Source organism: Scyliorhinus torazame, chromosome 9 (assembly GCF_047496885.1).
Source record: "Scyliorhinus torazame isolate Kashiwa2021f chromosome 9, sScyTor2.1, whole genome shotgun sequence".
Classification (NCBI taxonomy): Eukaryota; Metazoa; Chordata; class Chondrichthyes; order Carcharhiniformes; family Scyliorhinidae; genus Scyliorhinus; species Scyliorhinus torazame.
The window spans coordinates 182,462,639-182,483,098 of record NC_092715.1 but is presented as its reverse complement, the minus strand read 5'-3'; the positions used below and the strand labels follow the sequence as shown (position 1 = coordinate 182,483,098).

At 47.7% G+C, this 20,460-nt stretch overlaps 1 protein-coding gene and 1 non-coding gene across 6 annotated transcripts in view; both read right to left on the bottom strand.

The window, feature by feature from the left end:
• Positions 1-20,460, bottom strand: part of dock8 (dedicator of cytokinesis 8) — a 451,209-nt gene that overhangs the window by 275,794 nt on the left and 154,955 nt on the right. For all 5 annotated transcript variants that reach the window (XM_072516863.1, XM_072516865.1, XM_072516864.1 and 2 more), the window contains exon 3: positions 10,775-10,950. In XM_072516863.1, coding sequence (XP_072372964.1) covers positions 10,775-10,950 — 176 coding nt within the window. The remainder of the gene's footprint in view (positions 1-10,774; positions 10,951-20,460) is intronic.
• LOC140430148 (U2 spliceosomal RNA) lies at positions 19,338-19,537 on the bottom strand. Its single transcript, XR_011949334.1, has one exon. It is a non-coding gene; the product is annotated as a U2 spliceosomal RNA (small nuclear RNA).

The following is a 20,460-nucleotide window of genomic DNA, read 5'->3' as shown; positions in this document are numbered from 1 at the left end:
GTGAGGGAATGGGAGATGCTACACAAATGAAATTTAACAAAACTGGTGGAGGAGGTTAGGGAGGATCTCAAGAGCTGGGACACGCTGCACTTGACTTTGGCAGGGAGGGTCCAAGTGGTGAAGATGAACATTCTTTCAAAAACTAGACACGATTATTTTGGACTTTGTATGGGCAGGGAAGCTGCCAAGGGTTAAGAGGATCCTGTTACAGAGGGAGCAGGGAGGGTTGGCGTTGCCGAACCTGCTACATTACTATTGGGCGGTGAACGTGGAGAAGGTGAAGCGATGGTGGGAAGGAGAAGTGGGAGAATGGGTTAGGATGGAAGAGGATTCCAGTCGTGGTTCCAGCTTAAGAGCTATGGTGACGGCGGCGTCGCCAATGGTGCCAAGCAGATACTTGGAGATGCCTGTGGTGCAGTCCACGGTGAAGATCTGGTAGCAGCTGAGGAGGCACATTAGTATATAGGGGCTGTCGGTGTTCGCCATTGTGTGAAAACCACAGTTTTCAGCTGGGGGGATTGACAGCATGTATACGAAGTGGGGAGAAGTGGTTAAAGTGAAGGATTTGTATCTAAAAGAAGGGTTTGTCAGTAGAGATGAATTGAAGGAGAGGGTAGAGCTCCCGACAGGAAGTGAGTTTAGGTACATGCAGCTAAGGGACTTCGCGCAGAAGATTTGGAAAGAGTTCCCCAGTTTGCCGAGGTACACCCTGTTGGAGTGACTGTTGCTTCTGGATGTGGAAGGGTAGAGCAGGATCAGAAATATATACAGGTGGGTGGGAGAACAGGGAGGTGAGCAGGTAGTGAAGATTAAGGAGAAATGGGAGGGGAGATAAACTGGGGTATATGGAGTGAGGCGCAACAAAGGGTAAATGTGACCTCCTCATGCGCATGGGTGAGCCTGATACATATGACTCGGGCAAGAATGAGTGGGTTCTTTGAGGGGGTGGCAGACGAGTGTGAGAAGTGTGAGCAGGGACCAGCGAACCACGCACATATGTTTTTGGGGCTGTGAAAAGTTGGGAGGTTCTGGGCGGGAGTGTTCCGGCACTAGCACGGACAGGGGAGGAGGAGGTGGAACCGGGTCCTTTGGTGGCAATATTTGGGATATTGGTGAAGCCGGAGCTGATGGAGAGGAGAAAATCCGATGTTGTGGCCTTTGCCTCTCTGATTGCCCGGCGACAAATTTTATTGGAGTGGTTGCCATCAACGCCACGGGGGGTAGCGGCCTGGCTGGGGGACATATGACTTTCTTTGGCTTGAAAAGATCAAATACGAGTTAAGGGATTCAGCGGAGGGTTTCAAGCTAAGGTGGGGGGCACTCGTGTCCATGTTTGAGTTGATTGAGCGGGGCGAGGGGGCAAAAAAGGGGTAAAATTTGTAAAAACTGTATAGTTGTGTGTTTGGAAGTTTGTTTCCCGAACTGTGTATGTGTTGTAACGTTTATATCCGTGTGGAATAATTTTTTTTAAAAAGACATTCAATGGCATTCCCATGGCTGAATCCCCCACAATCAACATCCTGGGGGTTACCATTGATCAGAAACTGAATTGGGCTGGCCATATTAATACTGTGGCTGCCAGACAGCAGGTCAAAGGTTAGGAATCGTAAGGCAAGTGATGCACCTCCTGACAACCCCCCCCCAACCAAAGCCTGTCCACCATTTACAAGGCACAAGTCAGGAGTGTAATAGAATACTCTCCACTTGCCTGGATGAGTACAGCTCCAACAAAATTCAAAAAGCTCGACAACATCCAGGACAAATCAGCCCGCTTGATTGCTCCCCCTTCCAAAAACATTCAAACCCTCCAACACCGACGAACAGTGTGGCAGCCGTGTGCACCATCTATAAGATGCACTGCCGTAACTTGCCACGGTTCCTTAAACAGCACCTTCCAAACCCACGATCACTACCATCTGGAAGGCCAAGAGCAGCAGATACCTGGGAACCCCACCCCCTGGAGGTTCCCCTCCAAGTCACTCACCACCCTGACTTGGAAATATATCGCTGTTCCTTCACTGTCGCTGGGGCAACATCCTGGAACTCCCTCCCTAACAGCATAGTGTGTGTACCTTCACCTCAGGGACTGCAGCGGTTCAAGAAGGCAACTCACCACCACCTTCTGAAGGACAACGGCCGTTGGCAATCCATGCTGGCCCAACCAATAATGCCCAAATCCCGTAAATGAATTTTCAAAAAAATCTCAGAAACTGGAGAAACAGGAAAAACAATCAAGGTAACTTGCCTGGACCAATATTTAGCATAAATCCAGTGTAAATTCCTGTGAAATTCCTCAGAAAAAGTAGCACTGTTATCTTTTAGACCATAATTATGCTGAATCATTCCAAGAAAGTCTGGGCCACTTACCTGCTTACCATCTGAGCCATTGGGAGAGCTACATATAATTTTGGGTTTGGGGTGTGCGCTTTGCTGGTTAGGCCAGCATTTATTGCCCATCCCCAATTGCCCTCAAAAAGGTAGTCATGACCTGCCTCTTTGTACCGTTGTATCCCATATGCTATTAGGGAGGGAGTTCCAAGAATTTGACGCAGCGACAGTGAAGGAACGTTGATATACATGTAAATGTACAAACTAGACAAAATGTACAAAGTAGACATGACCCCTCCAAAAAATAAGAGTGGCACTGCCAAATCTAGACCCCACTGGTTGTCTAGAGAAAAACAGGGGAAGATCAAACAGAAAAATAAATTTGTTATGGGCCAGGGTTTAGAGAACCCCAAAGTGTATCATGGGGTTTACCTGATCCACAACTTTTAATAGATTGTGGTATGGGGAGCACACGGCCCACTCTACAGGTGTGGTACAGCAGTGTATTTTTTAAAGTATTTATTAATAAAGAGAGGAACTACTCGGAAGGGTTGGAATCCTTGAACGTTGATAAGACGCCAGAGCCAGATGGATTGTTTCCGAGGCTACTGAAGGCAATCCTCACTAGACATTGGAAAAGGTATAGAATAAAAGTAAGGATATAATAATGTTGGAATTGTACAAAATGCAGGTGAGGCCACAACTTTTCATAGAATTTACAGTGCAGAAGGAGGCCATTCAGCCCATCGAGTCTGCACCGGCTCTTAGAAAGAGCACCCTACCCTAGGTCCACACCTCCACCCCATCCCCATAACCCAGTAACCCCACTCAACACTAAGGGCAATTTTGGACACTATGGGCAATTTAACATTGCCAATCCACCTAACCCACACATCTTTGGACTGTGGGAGGAAACCGGAGCACCCGGAGGAAACCCACGCACACACGGGGAGAATGTGCAGACTCCGCACAGACAGTGACCCAAGCCGGGAATCGAACCTGGGACCCTGGAGCTGTGAAGCAATTGTGCTATCCACAATGCTACCGTGCTGCCCAACTGTATTATTTGAAGTTCTGGTCAGCACACTACAGGAAGGACATAATTGGTCTGGAGAGAGAGTGCAGAAGAGGTTACAAAAAGGGTGCCAGAGCTAGAATGGTGTAGCTATGAGGTGATATGGATTGGTTGGGGTTATTTTCCTTGGAACAAAGAAGGTCGAGGGGTGACATGATTTAGGTTTACAAAATTCAGAGCCAAAGAGATGGAGTGGGCAGGATAAAATTATTTCCTTTGGTGGAGAATTCTAGAACCAGGGGACATAGATTCAAGATAAATGGAAGAGGGTATAGAGGGGACATCAGGAAGAACTTTTTCGTTTTTACACAGAGGTAGTGGAAGTCGGGAATTTGTTGTCGGAGTTGTTGGTGGAGGCAGAGACCCTAAAATCTTTTTAAAAAGTGCCTGGATCTGCACCTTAAGTGCTGTAAGCTACAAGACTATGAACGGGTGCAGGAAGGTGGGATTAGAAAGGGCACCTGAGTGCCCTCAGGCTGGCATGGACAAGATGGGCCGAACGACCTCCTTCTGTGCTGTAACCTTTCTATGGTTCTATATAAATGGTAGTGCTCGTGGGTTTGGAAGGTGCTGCCTTAGAAGTCTTAGTGTTCCTGCATAAGATCTTGTAGAGATCTTCGGGGCTGGTTTAGCACAGGGCTAAATAGCTGGCTTTTAAAGCAGACCAAGGCAGGCCAGCAGCACGTTTCAATTCCCGTATCAGACTCCCCGAACAGGCGCCGGAATGTAGCGACTAGGGGCTTTTCACAGTAACTTCATTTGAAGCCTACTTGTGACAATAAGCGATTTTCATTTCATTTCATTTCAGATGGTACACACTGCTGTTACTGTGCGTCGGTAGAGAAGGGATTGAATGTTTGTGAAAGAATATCAAACGGGCTGCTTTGTCCTGCATGGTGTTGAGCTTTTTGAGTGCTGTTGGTGCTGCACCCATCCAGGAAAATGGGGAGTATTCCATCACACTCCTGACTTGTGCCTTGTAGGTGGTGAATAGGCTTTAGGGAGTCAAATGGTAAGTTACTCGTGACAGGATTCCTAGCGGCTGACCTGTTCTTATAGACACAATGGACGTGATTCTCCAAGCCCTGCGTCAGGCTGAAGAATCGGCGCAACCGCGCCGAGGAGCGCAGAATCGGCGGCATTTGCGCCGGCGCGTTTGGCAAGGCGACGGTCGCGGGCCTCAGTCCGCGGCCGGGCCGCGATTCTCCGGCCTTGATGGGCCGGGCGGCCGCCCGGAAACGGTAGAGTCCCGCCGGCGCTGTCCACACATGCTCGCAGCCAGCGGGAACTCTGCGCGCAGGGTTGGGTCGGGGGGTGGCCTGTGGAGGGGCTCCTTCACCCGGGGGGGGGGGGGGGGGGGAGTGCCTCTGATGGGGTCCCCGTGCCCCCGTGCCCCCGTGCCATGTTGCGTCAGGCCGGCACGTTGAGGAAGTCCCCCGCGCATGCGTGGGTTGGCGCAGCGCCACTGCGCATGCACGGGTTGGCGCAGCACCCAGTTGGCCCCGGGAAGGGAGGCTGGAGCGGCGTGAACTGCTCCAACGCCGTGCTGGCTCCCTGTGGGGGCCAGAATTGGTAGTGCCGTGCCCGTTTTGCACCGTCGTGAAACGTGACGGCATTCACGACAGCGCGGACACTCTGCCTCCATTTCGGAGAATCCCGCCCAGTATGTATATGGTTAGTCCAGTTGACAAGCTTCGAGGAGACATTCCTTGTTGCAGAACTACCAGCCTCTGACCTGCTCTTATATAGTCACATTATTTAAATGGCTGGTCCATTTGAGTTTCTGTTCAATGGTAATACCCAGAATGTTGATTGTGGGGTATTCAGTGATGGTAATGCCTTTGAATGTCAAGAAGGAAATGGTTTGATTCTCTCTTATTGGAGATGGTCATTGCCTGGCACGCGTGTAGGACGAATGTTACTTGCCACTTGTCAATCCAAGCTTGGATATTGTCCAGGTTTTGCTCCATTTGCACGTGGACTGCTTCAGTGTCAGTGGAGTCGCGAATGGTACCGATCATGGTGCAGTCATCAGTGAACATCCCCACATTTGACCTCATGTTGGAAGGAAGGTCATTGGCGAAGCAGCTGAAGATTGTTGGGCCAAAGACACTACCCATGGAAATCTAGACCCAATAATGATGTCTCAAAACCCTCATCAAGTCTCGTAATTCATCCGGTTCACTAATATGCTTGAGGGAAAGAAATCTGCTGTCCTTATCTGGCTTACATGTGACTACAGATCCACAGTAATGTAGTTGATTCTTAACTGCCCTCTGAAATAAATCCAGATGCTTGGGAAATTCCTCAGAAAAAGTAGCATTGTGTCAATCTTACACCATAGTTACGCTGAATAATTCCAAGAACTTCTAGGCCACTTACATTCTTATCAAATGAGCCATTGGTAGAGCCGTATATCAGTTTGGGGTAGGAGTTCTAGTTTTGGATACTCCGTTTAAGAGCAAGTAGGGATGGACAACAATTGACAGACGCCCACATCCCATGAAATTTTTAAAAAGGAAATCTATGGTCAAGCTAGTTCTAATATTTTTTTTAGAAAATATTTTATGGAGGCATTTAGTTTTAACATTTTTAATATTCTAAACAGAGAGATCCAACTCATGCAAAACCCCCGCAATAACACACCCGACTCCCACCAGCCCTAAACCCTAACTACCCAGACATTAGATTCCCTGTCCTTCGTCGTCACTTCCATGCCTCCCCTACCCCGCCCCCCCTCTAATTCCCCCACCATCCCCCTGCTGACAGTCAATTCCCCCCTCCCACCGCTGTTGACAGTCAATCCCCCCCCCCCCCCCCCGGGGGGGGCTCCCGGATCTTCCAACACTCCAAATATTGCCACCTCTGGACTCGGAGTCACCCTCCCTTCCAGGACCTCTGACACGACATCTGAAAATCCCTGCCTGAAAATCCCTGCCAGAATCCTCTCAGCCTCGGTCACACCCAAAACATATGTACATGATTCCCCACACCTGTCCTCCACCCCTTCAAAGAACCTACTCATCCGGGCCACAGTCATTATGAGCCCTGTGGACCATCTTGAATTGGATCAGGCTAAGCCTGGCACACGACGAGGAGGAATTAACTCTCCTCAGGGCCTTCTCCCATAACCCAACTTCCAATTCCCCTCCCAGCTCTTCCTCCCACATTCTCTTCACCTCCCCCATTTGAACCCCTTCTCACTGCATCAGTTCCTTGTATATTTCTGAGACCCTCCCCTCCCCAACTCCTGTTTTTGACATGACCTTATCCTGTAGTCCCCTTAGTGGGAGGCCCGGGAAGCTCGGGATCTGCCTCCAAACAAAATCCCGTACCTGCAGGTACCGGAACCCGTTCCCACCCGGCAACTCAAACTCCTCCTCTAGTTCCTCCAAGCTCAGGAAACTCTCCTCAATGAAGAGATCCCCAAATCACTCAATCGCTGCCCTCCTGAAGCCGCATTGAGCCCCCTCGGAGCAAACCGGTGATTGTCACAGATCACACCAACGCCCCCTCCGGTCTCATGTGCTGCCTCCATTGCCCCCACACTCTCAGGGCTGCCACTACCACTGGGCTTGTGGAGTACCGAGCCGGCGAGAACGGCAGAGGTGCAGTTAACAAGCTTTCAGACTCGTGCCCTTGCAAGATGCCGCCTCCACTCGCTCCCACACCGACCCCTCACCCACTACCCATTTCCTGACCATCGATATATTCGCCGCCCAGTAGTAATTAATAAAGTTCGGAATCGCCAAGTCCCCCTCCCCGCATCCCTGTTCAAAAGGACCTTCTTCACCCTCGGGGCTTTCCCGGCCCATATAAAACAAGAGATCGCCGCATTCTTCATCTAAAAAATGCCTTGTGGATAAAGATTGGAAGACACGGAAACACGAACAGCAATCTCGGGAGGACTGTCATTTTCACAGTCTGTACCTCCCCGCTGGTGGCAGCCCCTGGATGAAATCCCCTTTTCATTTGCTCAATCAACCTGCCCAAATTTAGTTTATGAAGCTGACCCCAGTCTCTTGCCACTTGAATCCCCAGGTACCTAAAACTCCCTCCCACCACTTTAAACGGCATCTCCCTCAGTCTCCTCTCCTGCCCCCTTGCATGGATCGCAAAAACCTCACTCTTGCCCATATTCAGTTTGTAACCTGAGAACCGACAAAATTCCTCCAGTAAACCGATAATTCCTACAATTCTCCCCAACGGGTCTGTTATATAAAGGAGCAAATAGTCCGCATAGAGCAAGACCCTATGTTCTACCCCCGCCCTCTCACTGTCCCCCGCCAAATGTTCGATGCTCTCAGCGCCATTGCTAAAGGTTCTATGGCCAGGGCAAACAGTAGTGGAGAGAGTGGACACCCCTGCCTCGTCCCCCGACACAGACTAAAATACTCTGATCGAACCTGGTTTGTCCTCACATTCACCATCAGTGCCTGATATCGCAACCGGACCCACTCCACAAATCCCTGCCCAAACCCAAACCTTCTCAGAACAACCCACAAGTACTTCCACTCCACCCGATCAAAGGCCTTTTCTGCATCCATGGCCATCACCACCTCGACCTTGCACCCCTCCGCAGGCATCATTATTACATTGAGGAGCCGCCTAATGTTGGATGTCAGGTGTCGTCCCTTAACAAATCTGTACCACGAGCCCGGTGGTGGCGGCGACACTGAGGATTTGGGGGCAGTGGAGACGGCATAGGGGGGAGGTAGGGGCCTCAGTCTGGACCCCGATATGGAACAACCCCAGGTTCATTCCAGATAGGATGGACGGCGGGTTCCTAAGCTGGCACAGGGCGGGAATCAAAAGGATGAGGGACTTGTTTATCGATGGGACTTTTGCCATTCGATGGGACTTTTGCCAGTCTGAGGGCACTAAAGGAGAAATTTGGGTTGCCCCCGGGAAACACTTTTAGGTACATGCAGTTTCGGGCGTTTGTGAAAAAGCAGGTGGGGGAATTCCTGCTGCTACTTGCCCGGAGGATACAGGACAGGGTGGTCTCGGGCGTGTGGGTGGGGGACGGCAAAGTATCGGACATATACCAGGAGCTGCAGGAGGCGGAGAAGGCCTCGGTGGAAGAGCTGAAGGGCAAGTGGGAGGAGGAGCTCAATGAGGGCCTGTGGGCTGACACCCTGGGCAGGGTCAATTCCTCCTCATCTTGTGCCAGGCTGAGCCTGATTCAGTTTAAAGTGGTGCACCGGGCGCATATGACAGGGGTGAGAATGAGTAAGTTCTTTGGGGTAGAGGACAGGTGTGTGAGATGTTCAGGGAGCCCAGCGAACCATGCCCATATGTTTTGGACATGCCCGGCACTGACGGAATTTGGGAAAGGCTTTGCAAAGGCTATCTGCAAGGTCTTGGACACTCGGGTAAAACCGAGCTGGGGGATAGCGATATTTGGGGTATCGGATGATCCGGGAGTGCAGGAGTCGAAAGAGGCCGGAGTTCTATCCTTTGCCTCCTTGGTAGCCCGGAGAAAGCTCTTGTTAATGTGGAGGGACGCGAAGCCCTCAAGCGTAGAGGCTTGGGTCAGTGACATGGCGGTGTTTCTCAGGTTGGAGAAGATGAAGTTTGCCTTGTGAGGGTCCTTGCAGGAGTTCTCCAGGCAGTGGCAACCGTTCCTTGACTTTCTCGCGGAACGTTAGATGGAGGTCAGCAGCAGCAGCAATCCAGAGGGGGGCGGGGGGGGGTTGATTTCACTTTATTTGTAAGGGGCAAATGCGCCACCTTGTTTTGTTTTGTTTGTTAAATTGTTAATTTGTTCGAGGGTTAAGTTGTTTTTGTTGGCATATTGTTTTGTTCTCTTTGCATTATATTTTCTTTCGTAGTGGTTCGTAAAAAGTATTGAAAATTTTTGAATAAAAACAATTTTAAAAAATAAAAAAAATTCCATCTGGTCCTCCCCTATTACTCCCGGAACGCAATCCTCTATGCGTGTGGCCACGATCTTTGCCAGCAATTTTGCATCTAGATTTAACAGGGAGATTGGCCTATACGAGCCACAGATCCTTATCCCACGGCAAAATAATGGAAATCAATGCCTGTGAGGGGGGGGGGGGTGGGGGAAGAGAGAGAGAGAGAGAGAGAGAGAGAGGGGGGGGGGGAACCAATTGGGGCTCAGAAACCCTCCACCATCTCCTCATCTATCTTCGGGAACTCCAGCGCCTCCAGAAATTGCTTCATACCCTCCTCCCCAGCTGGGGGTTCCGATTTATACAATTTACTATAAAACTCCCGAAACACATCATTTACCCCCCCGTCGGATCCAAAACCACCTTCCCCTCCTGTATCCCTCACTTTTCTAATCTCTCTCGCCGCCTGCTGCTTCCTCAGCTGGTGCACGAGCATCCTGCTGGCTTTTTCCCCATGCTCATATAATGCCTCCTTTATTTAGTTCTAATATTTGAACAAACATTTGGATGTTAACTCAGATGCCTGCCTTTTGTAGAATGGCTGCTTAGCTGTTCTAGCTTCATGCTCTTCCTTTAACAAGATACACTATTCTGTGCTGATGTAATCTTGGTGTCTTGGTGTTGTCATACTAAGGGCAGCACTGGTAATGGGGTGGAAGCAGTCCCAGTTGGCATGTAACACAGAGGAACCCAACATGAAGAAAAATGCTCCTAACTTGTCATCTTCCCATTTAAAGCCTTCAAAGACATAAACATTGACACGTTTGTGCATTTGTATATATCTATATTATGACCATGCTGATTATTGCCTCAGTATAAATCAAGACATCTCAATCAGTGAAGGAACCATTTCCCTTTGAATGTTGCTACTGAATCTGCTGCGGCCACCCTTTAAGGCAGCGCATTCCAGATCATCACAATTTTCTGCATAAAAGAAAACTCCTCATCCCCTTCTGGTTCTTTAATATATGTGTTCTCTGGTTACCCATTTCCTCCTTAATTACTCTGATCGAAATATTCCTTCTCGGCTCCAGGGAGAGAAATCCAGCTTTTCAAGTCTTTCAATGTAACCGAAGTTCCCCTTTCCTAGTACCATTGAAGTAACTGTCTCTGCATCCTTTCCAAGTTTTAGGATTTCTAATACCATTGACAGCATTTATACATCAAGAAGCCCATAAAATACTGCTGTTTTGGTATTTTATGTTTCCCAGTGTATCAACATAGGCCGGAATTCTTTCTTCCCCACAGCAGTGATTGCCCATCATTGGTCACTGGTGGGATTTTCTGGTCCTGCCAAAATCAACGGAACTTTGCATGGCTCACCTGTCCTGCCGCCACGACCCCTGGCAGGGGTCAACTTCAGCGGGACCCGAAGATCACGCTGGCAGGAAGGGCCAGAAAATCTCACCCATATTTATTAACATTTGATTAAACAGGTACGTGGATGGATTACCCTTCTTCAGGAACTGAAGGCAGCAGGGTCCTGCATTCTCTTGGAACAAAAGTAATCTCTAGGTCATCATCGGGGAAGTCACCCAGGTCTTGCTGCAGATCGGGATCTATAATGTTGAACTGCGACATCAGGAACTCTTCAAAGTCCACAGGCACCACAGGGTCATAAAATGAAGGCTGAATGTAAGCAGAAAAAGCTCGGGGTTAACATACGAGGAAACAAATAAACACTATTCAGAATCCAACACTTTATTCAAACAAAATGCCATTTGATGCATTAGTGACTCGGTGGAATGTTGTACCTTGCCCGTGGAGAGTTTGGTGGCATTTAATTAGCCAGGAGGATGGAGGGGTTGCAGACCCTATCCCCTTCACACATCCATCCTGATTAAACCTGCAGCAGGAAAGCCCCTAGACAATTTTACCATTCTTGTCACCAATGGAGGCCCTTAACTGGCCAATTAATGCTCACTTAAGGGTCTCATCCCACCACCGTTGGTATTAGCCTAGTGATGAGTGGACGGCTCACCATGTGGGGAGCACAACAAGCAAACCTGTGCAATGTTGCTTACAGACTCCTGGGGGAGGGGTCCTTCATTCAAAGGTACAGTGCCTGATTGAGAGTCCTGGCATTGGGAAGGAGGGATCCTGTTGAAAGCTAAACCCCTCTCTTGCTGCCGACACCCTTCTTCGTGATTTCCCATTCTGCCATCACCCATCTATGGCCTGCGATGCAGCAACAATCTGATATCTGACGAAACGCAGACTGGGTGATCGCTTTGCAGAACTCCTCCGGTCTGTCCGCAAGCAGGACCCAGACCTTACTGTCGCTTGCCATTTCAACTCACTGTCCTGCTCTCACGTCCACATTACTGTCTTTGGCCTGCTGCAATTTTCCAGTAAAGCCCAACGCAAACTGGAGGAACAGCACTTCACCTTCTGATTAGGCACATTACAGCCTTCCGGACTGAACACGGAGTTCAACTTCAGACTGTGAACTCTCTCCTCTACCTTCACCTCATTTTTATTTCTGTCAATTTATTTCAATTTCTTCATTTAGCTGTTGCGGGCTGTTTAGCACAGGGCTAAATCGCTGGCTTTGAAAGCAGACCAAGGCAGGCCAGCAGCACGGTTCAATTCCCGTAACAGCCTCCCCGAACAGGCGCTGGAATGTGGCGACTAGGGGCTTTTCACAGTAACTTCATTTGAAGCCTACTTGTGACAATAAGCAATTTTCATTTCATTTGATCTGTTTTTTCCTCACCATTGTTCCCCCTCACCCCCCACTCCACTTGGGCCAACATTTACATTCCTTTTGTCTTCTGTCCTCGACATCTTTGCCAATCTGCCTATCACTGGCCCCCTATCCAGCCCCACTGCTCCACGTCCCCCCACTACAGTATAAATCTGACTCCATTTCCAGTTCTCTCTAGCTTTGACAAAGTCATCCAGACTCAACACGTCAACACCGTTCTCCCTCCACAGACGCTGTCAAACCTTCTGAGATTGTCCTGTATTTTCTGTTTTTATTTCAGTTTCTAGCATCCGCAGTAATGGACTTTAAAAAAAATCTGATGCCTCAGGTGGGTGTCATATTGGCAACCGCAATCGTCTCCCTGGTAGCGCCGCCGCTTAATACAACTGCTGCTCTCTGATTGGCCAGCAGCTCTCAGTGGGCAGGACCTCTGCCCCTGGAGTCCTTGATCTTAGGGCAAGGCCCACCAATGGCTTGTCAAGTGCCTGAGGGGAACAAGATGCAGAGGGCCTTCCCAGAAAGAGGCCAGATGTGGTTCTCGCCAGCTCTCCGGCTGGCAGCTAAGCTCCCTGCCACGACATTCCAACTACTACGTTATAGTGATGGGCTCTTTGCTTCTGGCTGGTTACCCATCCTCCATAAACTTGAGCATATCCAAAACTCTGCTGTCCATATACTATCTCACAACATTCCTATGCCCTGTCCTTTCTGATGTATATTGGAAATTAGTTCTCACCCTTACTTTTGGTGCCAACTCAAAATTAATTTATGTAAAATGGGGGGTTATTAGCAAATCAGAGCACTAAAAAACCTACTGCTTGAAGGCTATGGGAGCTGATACTAACATTCACTCCTAATGCTTTTAAAAATTAAATTGCCAAAGATATCCAGTCTCAGTGGCTGAATTTCACCGTTTTGGTTCACAGATGAAAAAGGGTAAAGGGGGAGATTAACAGCCTAACGCAAGCTCGCACTTTGAGGAGAAATTGGGGACATAAAATCTGTCCAAAAAACAAGAACAGCTAATATGCAAACCAAGTACTCTGATTGACAGCAAACATTGCAGGCAACTGTGTGCTGACTGGGAATTGGTTTCAAATCAGGATTCTGGCACGGTTCAGTATATTAAGAAGCTTCCTAATCTCTTGGACAACATAAACATTTAGCAAAGGAAAATATTGAGCTGATATACTATAATAATATAACAGATTGGCAAGCTGAATAGTTTTTATTGAAAAGTAGACTAAATTGTCCTGCCTTTAGCAAAAGTTTTGCAGAACTAAAATATATTGTTGATTATTTATTCTCACACCTATTCACTTCTAGAAGGTCGAGCGTGAGAGTTTGGCAAAGCATTAGAGTGGTTGATTCTGGGGTGAAAATGTAAACAGGGGTTTCAGTGGGATAGGAGTGAGGCTGGAAATCGGTGAGCAATGTTTCATGGCTTGTCCTCCAATTGTGATACGGCTACCTCATAGCACAACTCAAATGTTATTATATTATCACTCTCAATCGGCAAAATAAAAGACGTCCTTAATACAGTTCAAAGCAAAAAACCATATCAGCCACGCAGATACGAACTTGCTCCCACTCCACTCTTCCTTCTACTGAAGGCAGACATATCGGACACTGGTGGAAAGAGTGGATCTTCACGATGCGTAGCAACAAGACCATACCCTCCCTTGACTGATCATCACCAAAGAGTGGGGCTACTGATGCCTGTATACCACTCCTGTCCTACCTCCGGCTATAGTAATTAGATACAGAGAGAGCACAACAAAAGAGTATTTTATACTGCTCTGTCTGTACATGCTACTACGGACTCAGCAACAAATACAAATGGTTATTACCACTGCCATGAGATCGAACTCAAACTGTTAAATGGCAGGAAGAGAAGTAAATAGAGGGTCAAAATAGATTACTGAAGCTCAAGGTTCTTCCTCTTGAGCATGTTGTGGGTCTCTTTAGGGCCAATAACCCAACTCAGCCATAAAAATGCACCATTTTAGAGAGATTAGTCACAAACCACTGAAAGAAACTCCCTCAATTCTGTATAAGTTTCTCGTTCCTCAAAGAGTTTTGAAGACAATGAAATCTTCAAATATTAGTCGTGCAGCAGAGCCTTTGAAATAAATATATAAAATTGTAATTCAATTTAATAGGAATAAATTAGGTTATTCAGTTTCAAAATGTACATTCATTTGCTACTGATTTTGACAACATACAGAAGGAAACTTGGGGACCATTCCTTTGATTCTGTCTGTATTTTTGAATAGATTTTTACTTAGTGGTTGGTTTTCTGTTGGCATTCATGTGAATGGTAAAAGTTTGAACTGAAATAAATTGACTTGCTGAGTGTTACAGGAAATAAGCATGACGCAAACAGGAAGGGCACAGTATATGCAAGATATTTAGCATATTACAGGTGGATATATGTTCAACGCATTGTTTTTAGATTCACTAATCTCATTTCCTACATTTCAACAGTGACTACACTTCAAAAGCACTCCATTGAAAGTCAAGCGCTTTGAGATGCCTTGTGGTCAATTTCCTATAAATGCAAGCCTCGTTTTTCATTTGGCTAGGTCACATAAAACCAAAAAGAGGAAGAAACAAATCAGAAGACTGAAAGCGAAATACTGGGAACGCCGGAAATCTGACTTAAAACAAAGTGCAGAAGAGGAATACACAGAGTTTCCGCATCTTATTTGAGTTGAAACTTTAACTCTGTTTCTTTCTAGATAGAACTGTTAAGATGCACAAAGATTGAGGTTGAAGCAGTAGATTTCCGCAGTGTGCTGTGTTTAAAGTATTTTTTAAAAAAAAAGAGATTTTACGTTTTTGCTTCACAAAACTTGTCATTCCTCGGAGAGAAGCGGGCAGAGTAACAGATAGTTGAGAGATGTTCAAAAGATTGCACAATAGAGATAAGAGAAAAAAAGATCAGAGATTAAAATACTAAAGGGGAAGATTTTATTTGCGCCAATTTTTAATTGTCCCATAATTTGAATTTAAAAATAATTCGGAATACAGCATCATTGTTCTTTTAATCTTTAACTATTAACAATCTGATGAGACCATTTCTTAACACATATAGTGCACATTAAACAAATTGTGCTTGGACAGTAGCATCACCCAGGCATGTAACCAACAGCATCTCCTTGAGATCAGCACTGGATATTCCCGCATTTACATTTGTTCAATATGTTTAATAACAGACTGAGATAACACTAGATCTCACACTGATACACCATTTTCAGTAACTTCAACAAAACTAACTAGGCCCACATTCCAAGAGCACAAGAGCAGAATCCAGTGACCTCGCTTAGCAATGAATCCTACTGTGTTAAACAAAAAGGATTGTCACAGTACATTGGGTACAAAATGTTGCTGGAATATGAAACTATCTTTCATTGGCTTGGTGGCTCAAATGCTGCATCCGATACCCAACACATGCTTTAGAGTATTGCTCTTTTGTGAATTCAATCTCTCCAGTACAAGATTTAAAACAATTTATTAGGAACTTTTCATGTAAATTGGATTGGATAGGATTTGTTTATTGTCACGTGTACCGAGGTACAGTGAAAAGTATTTTTCTGCGAGCAGCTCAACAGGTCATTAAGTACATGAGAAGAAAAGGGAATAAAAGAAAATACATAATAGGGCATCACAACATATACAATGTAACTACATAAGCACTGGCATCAGATGAAGCATACAGGTTAATGAGGTCAGTCCATAAGAGGGTCATTTAGGAGTCTGGTGACAGTGGGGAAGAAGCTGTTTTTGAGTCTGTTCGTGCGTGTTCTCAAACTTCTGTATCTCCTGCCCGATGGAAGAAGTTGGAAGAGTGAGTAAGCCAGGTGGGAGGGATCTTTAATTATGCTGCCCGCTTTCCCCAGGCAGCGGGAGGTGTAGATGGAGTCAATGGATGGGAGGCAGGTTCGTGTGATGAACTGGGCAGTGTTCACGACTCTCTGAAGTTTCTTGCGGTCCTGGGCCGAGCAGTTGCCATAACAGGCTGTGATGCAGCCCGATAGGATGCTTTCTATGGTGCAGCTGTAAAAGTTGGTAAGAGTTAATGTGGACATGCCAAATTTCCTTAGTTTCCTGAGGAAGTATAGGCACTGTTGTGCTTTCTTGGTGGTAGCGTCGACGTGGGTGGACCAGGACAGATTTTTGGAGATGTGCACCCCTAGGAATTTGAAACTGCTCACCATCTCCGCCTCTGCCCCGTTGATGCTGACAGGGGTGTGTACAGTACTTTGCTTCCTGAAGTCAATTACCAGCTCTTTAGTTTTGCTGGCATTGAGGGAGAGATTGTTGTCGCTACACCACTCCACTAGATTCTCTATCTTCCTCCTGTATTCGGACTCGTCGTTATTGGAGATCCGGACCACTATGGTCGTATCGTCAGCAAACTTGTAGATGGAGTTGGAACCACGTTTTGCCACGCAGTCGTGTGTGTACAGGGAGTAGAGTAGGGGGCTAAGTACGCAGCCTTGCGGGGCGCCGGTGTTGAGGACTATTGTGGAGGAGCTGTTGTTGTTAATTCTTACTGATTGTGGTCTGTTGGTCAGAAAATCGAGTTGCAGAGTGGGGAGCCAAGTCCTAGGTTTTGGAGCTTTATAGAACATAGAACATAGAATACAGCGCAGTACAGGCCCTTCGGCCCACGATGTTGCACCGAAACAAAAGCCATCTGTCCTACACTATGCCATTATCATCCATATGTTTATCCAATAAACTTTTAAATGCCCTCAATGTTGGCGAGCTTTGATATGAGCTTGTCTGGGGTAATGGTGTTGAAGGCGGAGCTGTAGTCAATAAATAGGAGTCTGATGTAGGAGTCCTTGTTTTCGAGATGCTCTAGGGATGAGTGTAGGGCCAGGGAAATGGTATCTGATGTGGACCGGTTGCAGCGGTATGCGAATTGCAGTGGATCAAGGCGTTCTGGGAGTATGGAGGTGATGCGCTTCATGATCAACTTCTCGAAGCACTTCATTACGACTGGAGTCAGGGCCACTGGTCATTGAGGCACGTTGCCTGGTTCTTCTTTGGTACCGGTATGATGGTGGTCTTCTTGAAGCAGGTGGGGACCTCGGAGTGGAGTAGGGACAGGTTAAAGATGTCCGCGAATACCTCTGCCAGCTGGTCCGCGCAGGCTCTGAGTGCACGACCAGGGATCCCGTCCGGGCCTGTCGCCTTCCGTGGGTTCACTTTCAGGAAGGCCAATCTGACTTCGGAAGCTGTGATGGTGGGTATGGGTGAATCATGGGCTGCTGGGGCATTCGACAGCGGATTGTTGGTTACCTGCTCAAACCGAGCATAGAATGCATTGAGTTCATCGGGGAGGGGTGCGCTGCTGCTAGAGATACTGTTAGGCTTCGCTTTGTAGCCCGTTATGTTGTTTAGTCCTTGCCACAACCGCCGAGAGTCTGTCTGTGATTCTAGCTTGGTTTGATATTCTCTCTTGGCATCTCTGATGGCTTTGCGGAGGTCGTACCTGGATTTCTTGTATAGGTCAGGGTCGTCTGCCTTGAACACCTCAGATCTGTCCTTCAGTAGGGAGTCAATCTCGCGATTGAGCCATGGTTTCCGGTTGGGGAACGCACGTACTGCTTTCTTTGGCATGCAGTCATCCACACATTTGCTGATGAAGTCTGTGACGGTGGTGGCATACTCATTTAAGTTGGTCGCTGAGTTCTTAAATATGGACCAGTCCACTGTCTCTAAGCAGTCACGTAAGAGCTCTTCTGTTTCCTCGGACCAGCACTGCACGACCTTCTTAGCTGGATTCTCCTACGTGAGTTTCTGCTTGTATGCCGGGAGAAGGAGCACCGTCTTATGGTCTGATTTCCCAAAGTGTGGTCGGGGGATGGAACGGCATCCCTTGATTTTTGAGTAGCAGTGATCAAGAGTGTTGTCGCCTCTGGTGGGACAGGAGATGTGCTGGTGGAATTTTGGCAGTACACTCTTGAGGTTGGCCTTGTTGAAGTCTCCAGAAATATGAAAGATTCACTTGTTATGAGTTTTCAACCGTGGAAAGTCTACAGTGACAGAAATCTTCAAGTAAACAACAACTTGGTCATTGTTGCAGCATCCTTCAATCTACGTATGATATGGACATGCAGCAAATCAATTGAGGAGAGAGTACGTTTGCCGATGACTGGAGAGACCAATCAGTGAGAGGCAGGTTCTGGCACATAAGAAACTGTTATCAGGTGATATTGTAGGATTTTTTTCGGGGTTGCATCCTGGCCGTCATGGTGATTTCACCATTTTCCTTTGTCATCAACTCGTGTCTTCCGAGTTGCAAGAATTGATATTTCAGGCCCTCATGTCACCCAGGCAGGTGAGAGCACAGTAGTGTTCAGTCAGGATAGAATTACCTCAGTGTACTCAACACTGCCTCCAGGCCCCTTGAAGATTCATGGCATCAGGCTGAACATGGACAAGTACCTGCTGATTACCACCTCCCATCCTCCCTCTGCTGCTGAATCAGTAGTCCTCCATGTTGAACAGCACTTGAAAGAAGCATGGAGAACAGCAAGAGCACAGTATGTTCTCTAGTTGGGGGACTTCAATGTCCATCACCAAGAGTGGCTCAGTAGCACTTCTACTGACGGAGTTGGCTGAATCTTGAAGGGCAAATCTGCTAGATTGAGCTGGGGCAGGAGGTGAGGGGAAGAGGAAAAAAAAACTACTTGCTCTCATCACCAACAATCTACTTATGACAGTATTGTTAGAAGCAATCGTTGCACAGTCCCATCTTCACACAGATGATACCCCTCACCGTGCAAAATGGGACAGATTCAGAACAGATCTAACAACTCAAAACTGGGCATCCATAGAGGTACTGTGTGCCAGCAGCAGAAATGAATTCAAGTATAATCGGCAAGCTTATGGTTGCATATCCCCCAATTTACCATTATCATCAATGGTTCAATGAAGAGTGTGGGAGAGCATACCCGAAGCAGCACCAGGTATACCTAAAAACAGGATGTCATCCCGGTGAAGCATGCCAAGAGCCAATCGATTCCACACTGACAGATCAGATCAAAGTTATGTACACCTGCCATATCCAGTCATGAAGGCAATGGACAATTAAACATCTAACCGGAGAAGTCTGCAAAAATATCCCATCCTCAATAATGCGGGGAGGTATTGTGCAGCACATCAGTGCAAAAGACAAGGCTGAAGAATTTGGAAACACCTTCAGCCAGAAGTGTCAAGTGGATGATCCATCTTGGCCTCCTTGGGAGGTCTCCAGAATCACTGCCGACAGTCTTTGGTTATTTTCTTTATATACTTTTTCTGAGTTACCAAGCCAGGGCTCAGAGTGTGGACAGGGGCGAACCCCTAATCCAGCTCCTCGCGTGCTCCAAAACCAAATTCAAATTCAAATTGAATCCAATTCATGGTCCCCACAAGAGAGACATGCCAGATCTGAGCCAAAAGGCAGAGCAGATACTACACTTGATCTGAGCCAAAAGGCCAAGAAGCGATAAGCTGCCAGTCTTCAACCATTTCAATTCACTCCATGTGATATCAAGGAGTTTTACAGTAGGCTGTATGGGTCAGAACCCCCAGCTGGGCAGGAGGGGATGAGGCACTTCCTAGGGGGGGCTGAATTTCCCGAAGGTGGACGGGGGGCTGGTAGAAGGGCTGGGGACCCCAATCGGGTTGGAAGAGATAGCGGAGGGTCTGAAGGCCATGCAGTCGGGTAAAGCCCCGGGGCCAGACTGGTACCCAGTGGAGTTTTATAAAAAGTTCTCTGGGATATTGGGGCCGCTGTTGGAGGACATTCAATGAGGCAAGGGAGCGTGGGGTCCTTCCTCCGACGATGTCACAGGCCACGATTTCATTGACCCTGAAGCGGGAAAAGGACCCAGAGCTGTGTGGGTCCTACAGGCCGATATCCCTATTGAATGTAGATGCCAAACTGCTGGCCAGATTCTTGTCCTCTAGGATTGAGGATTGTGTTCCGGACGTCATTGGGGAGGACCAGATGGGATTTGTTAAGGGAATGCAGTTGGTGGCCAATGTAAGAAGGTTGTTAAATGTGATAATGATGCCCCCGGAAGGTAGGGAGGTGGAGGTAGTGGTCGCAATGGACGCAGAGAAGGCTTTTGATCGAGTAGAATGGGAATATCTGTGGGAGGTACTGGGACGGTTTTGATTTGGGTGGGGCTTTATTGACTGGGTCAGGTTATTATATAAGGCTCCCGCGGCGAGCGTACGGACGAATAGGACAACATCGGACTATTTTAGGCTGCATCTCCCCACTATTGTTCGCGTAAGCCATAGAGCCGCTGGCAATTGCGCTGAGAGGCTCAAGGGGCTGGAAGGGGCTGGTTGGGGGGGGGGGGGGGGGGGGGGGCGTGGGGAGGAACACAGTCTCGCTTTACACAGCCGACCTGCTCCTGTCT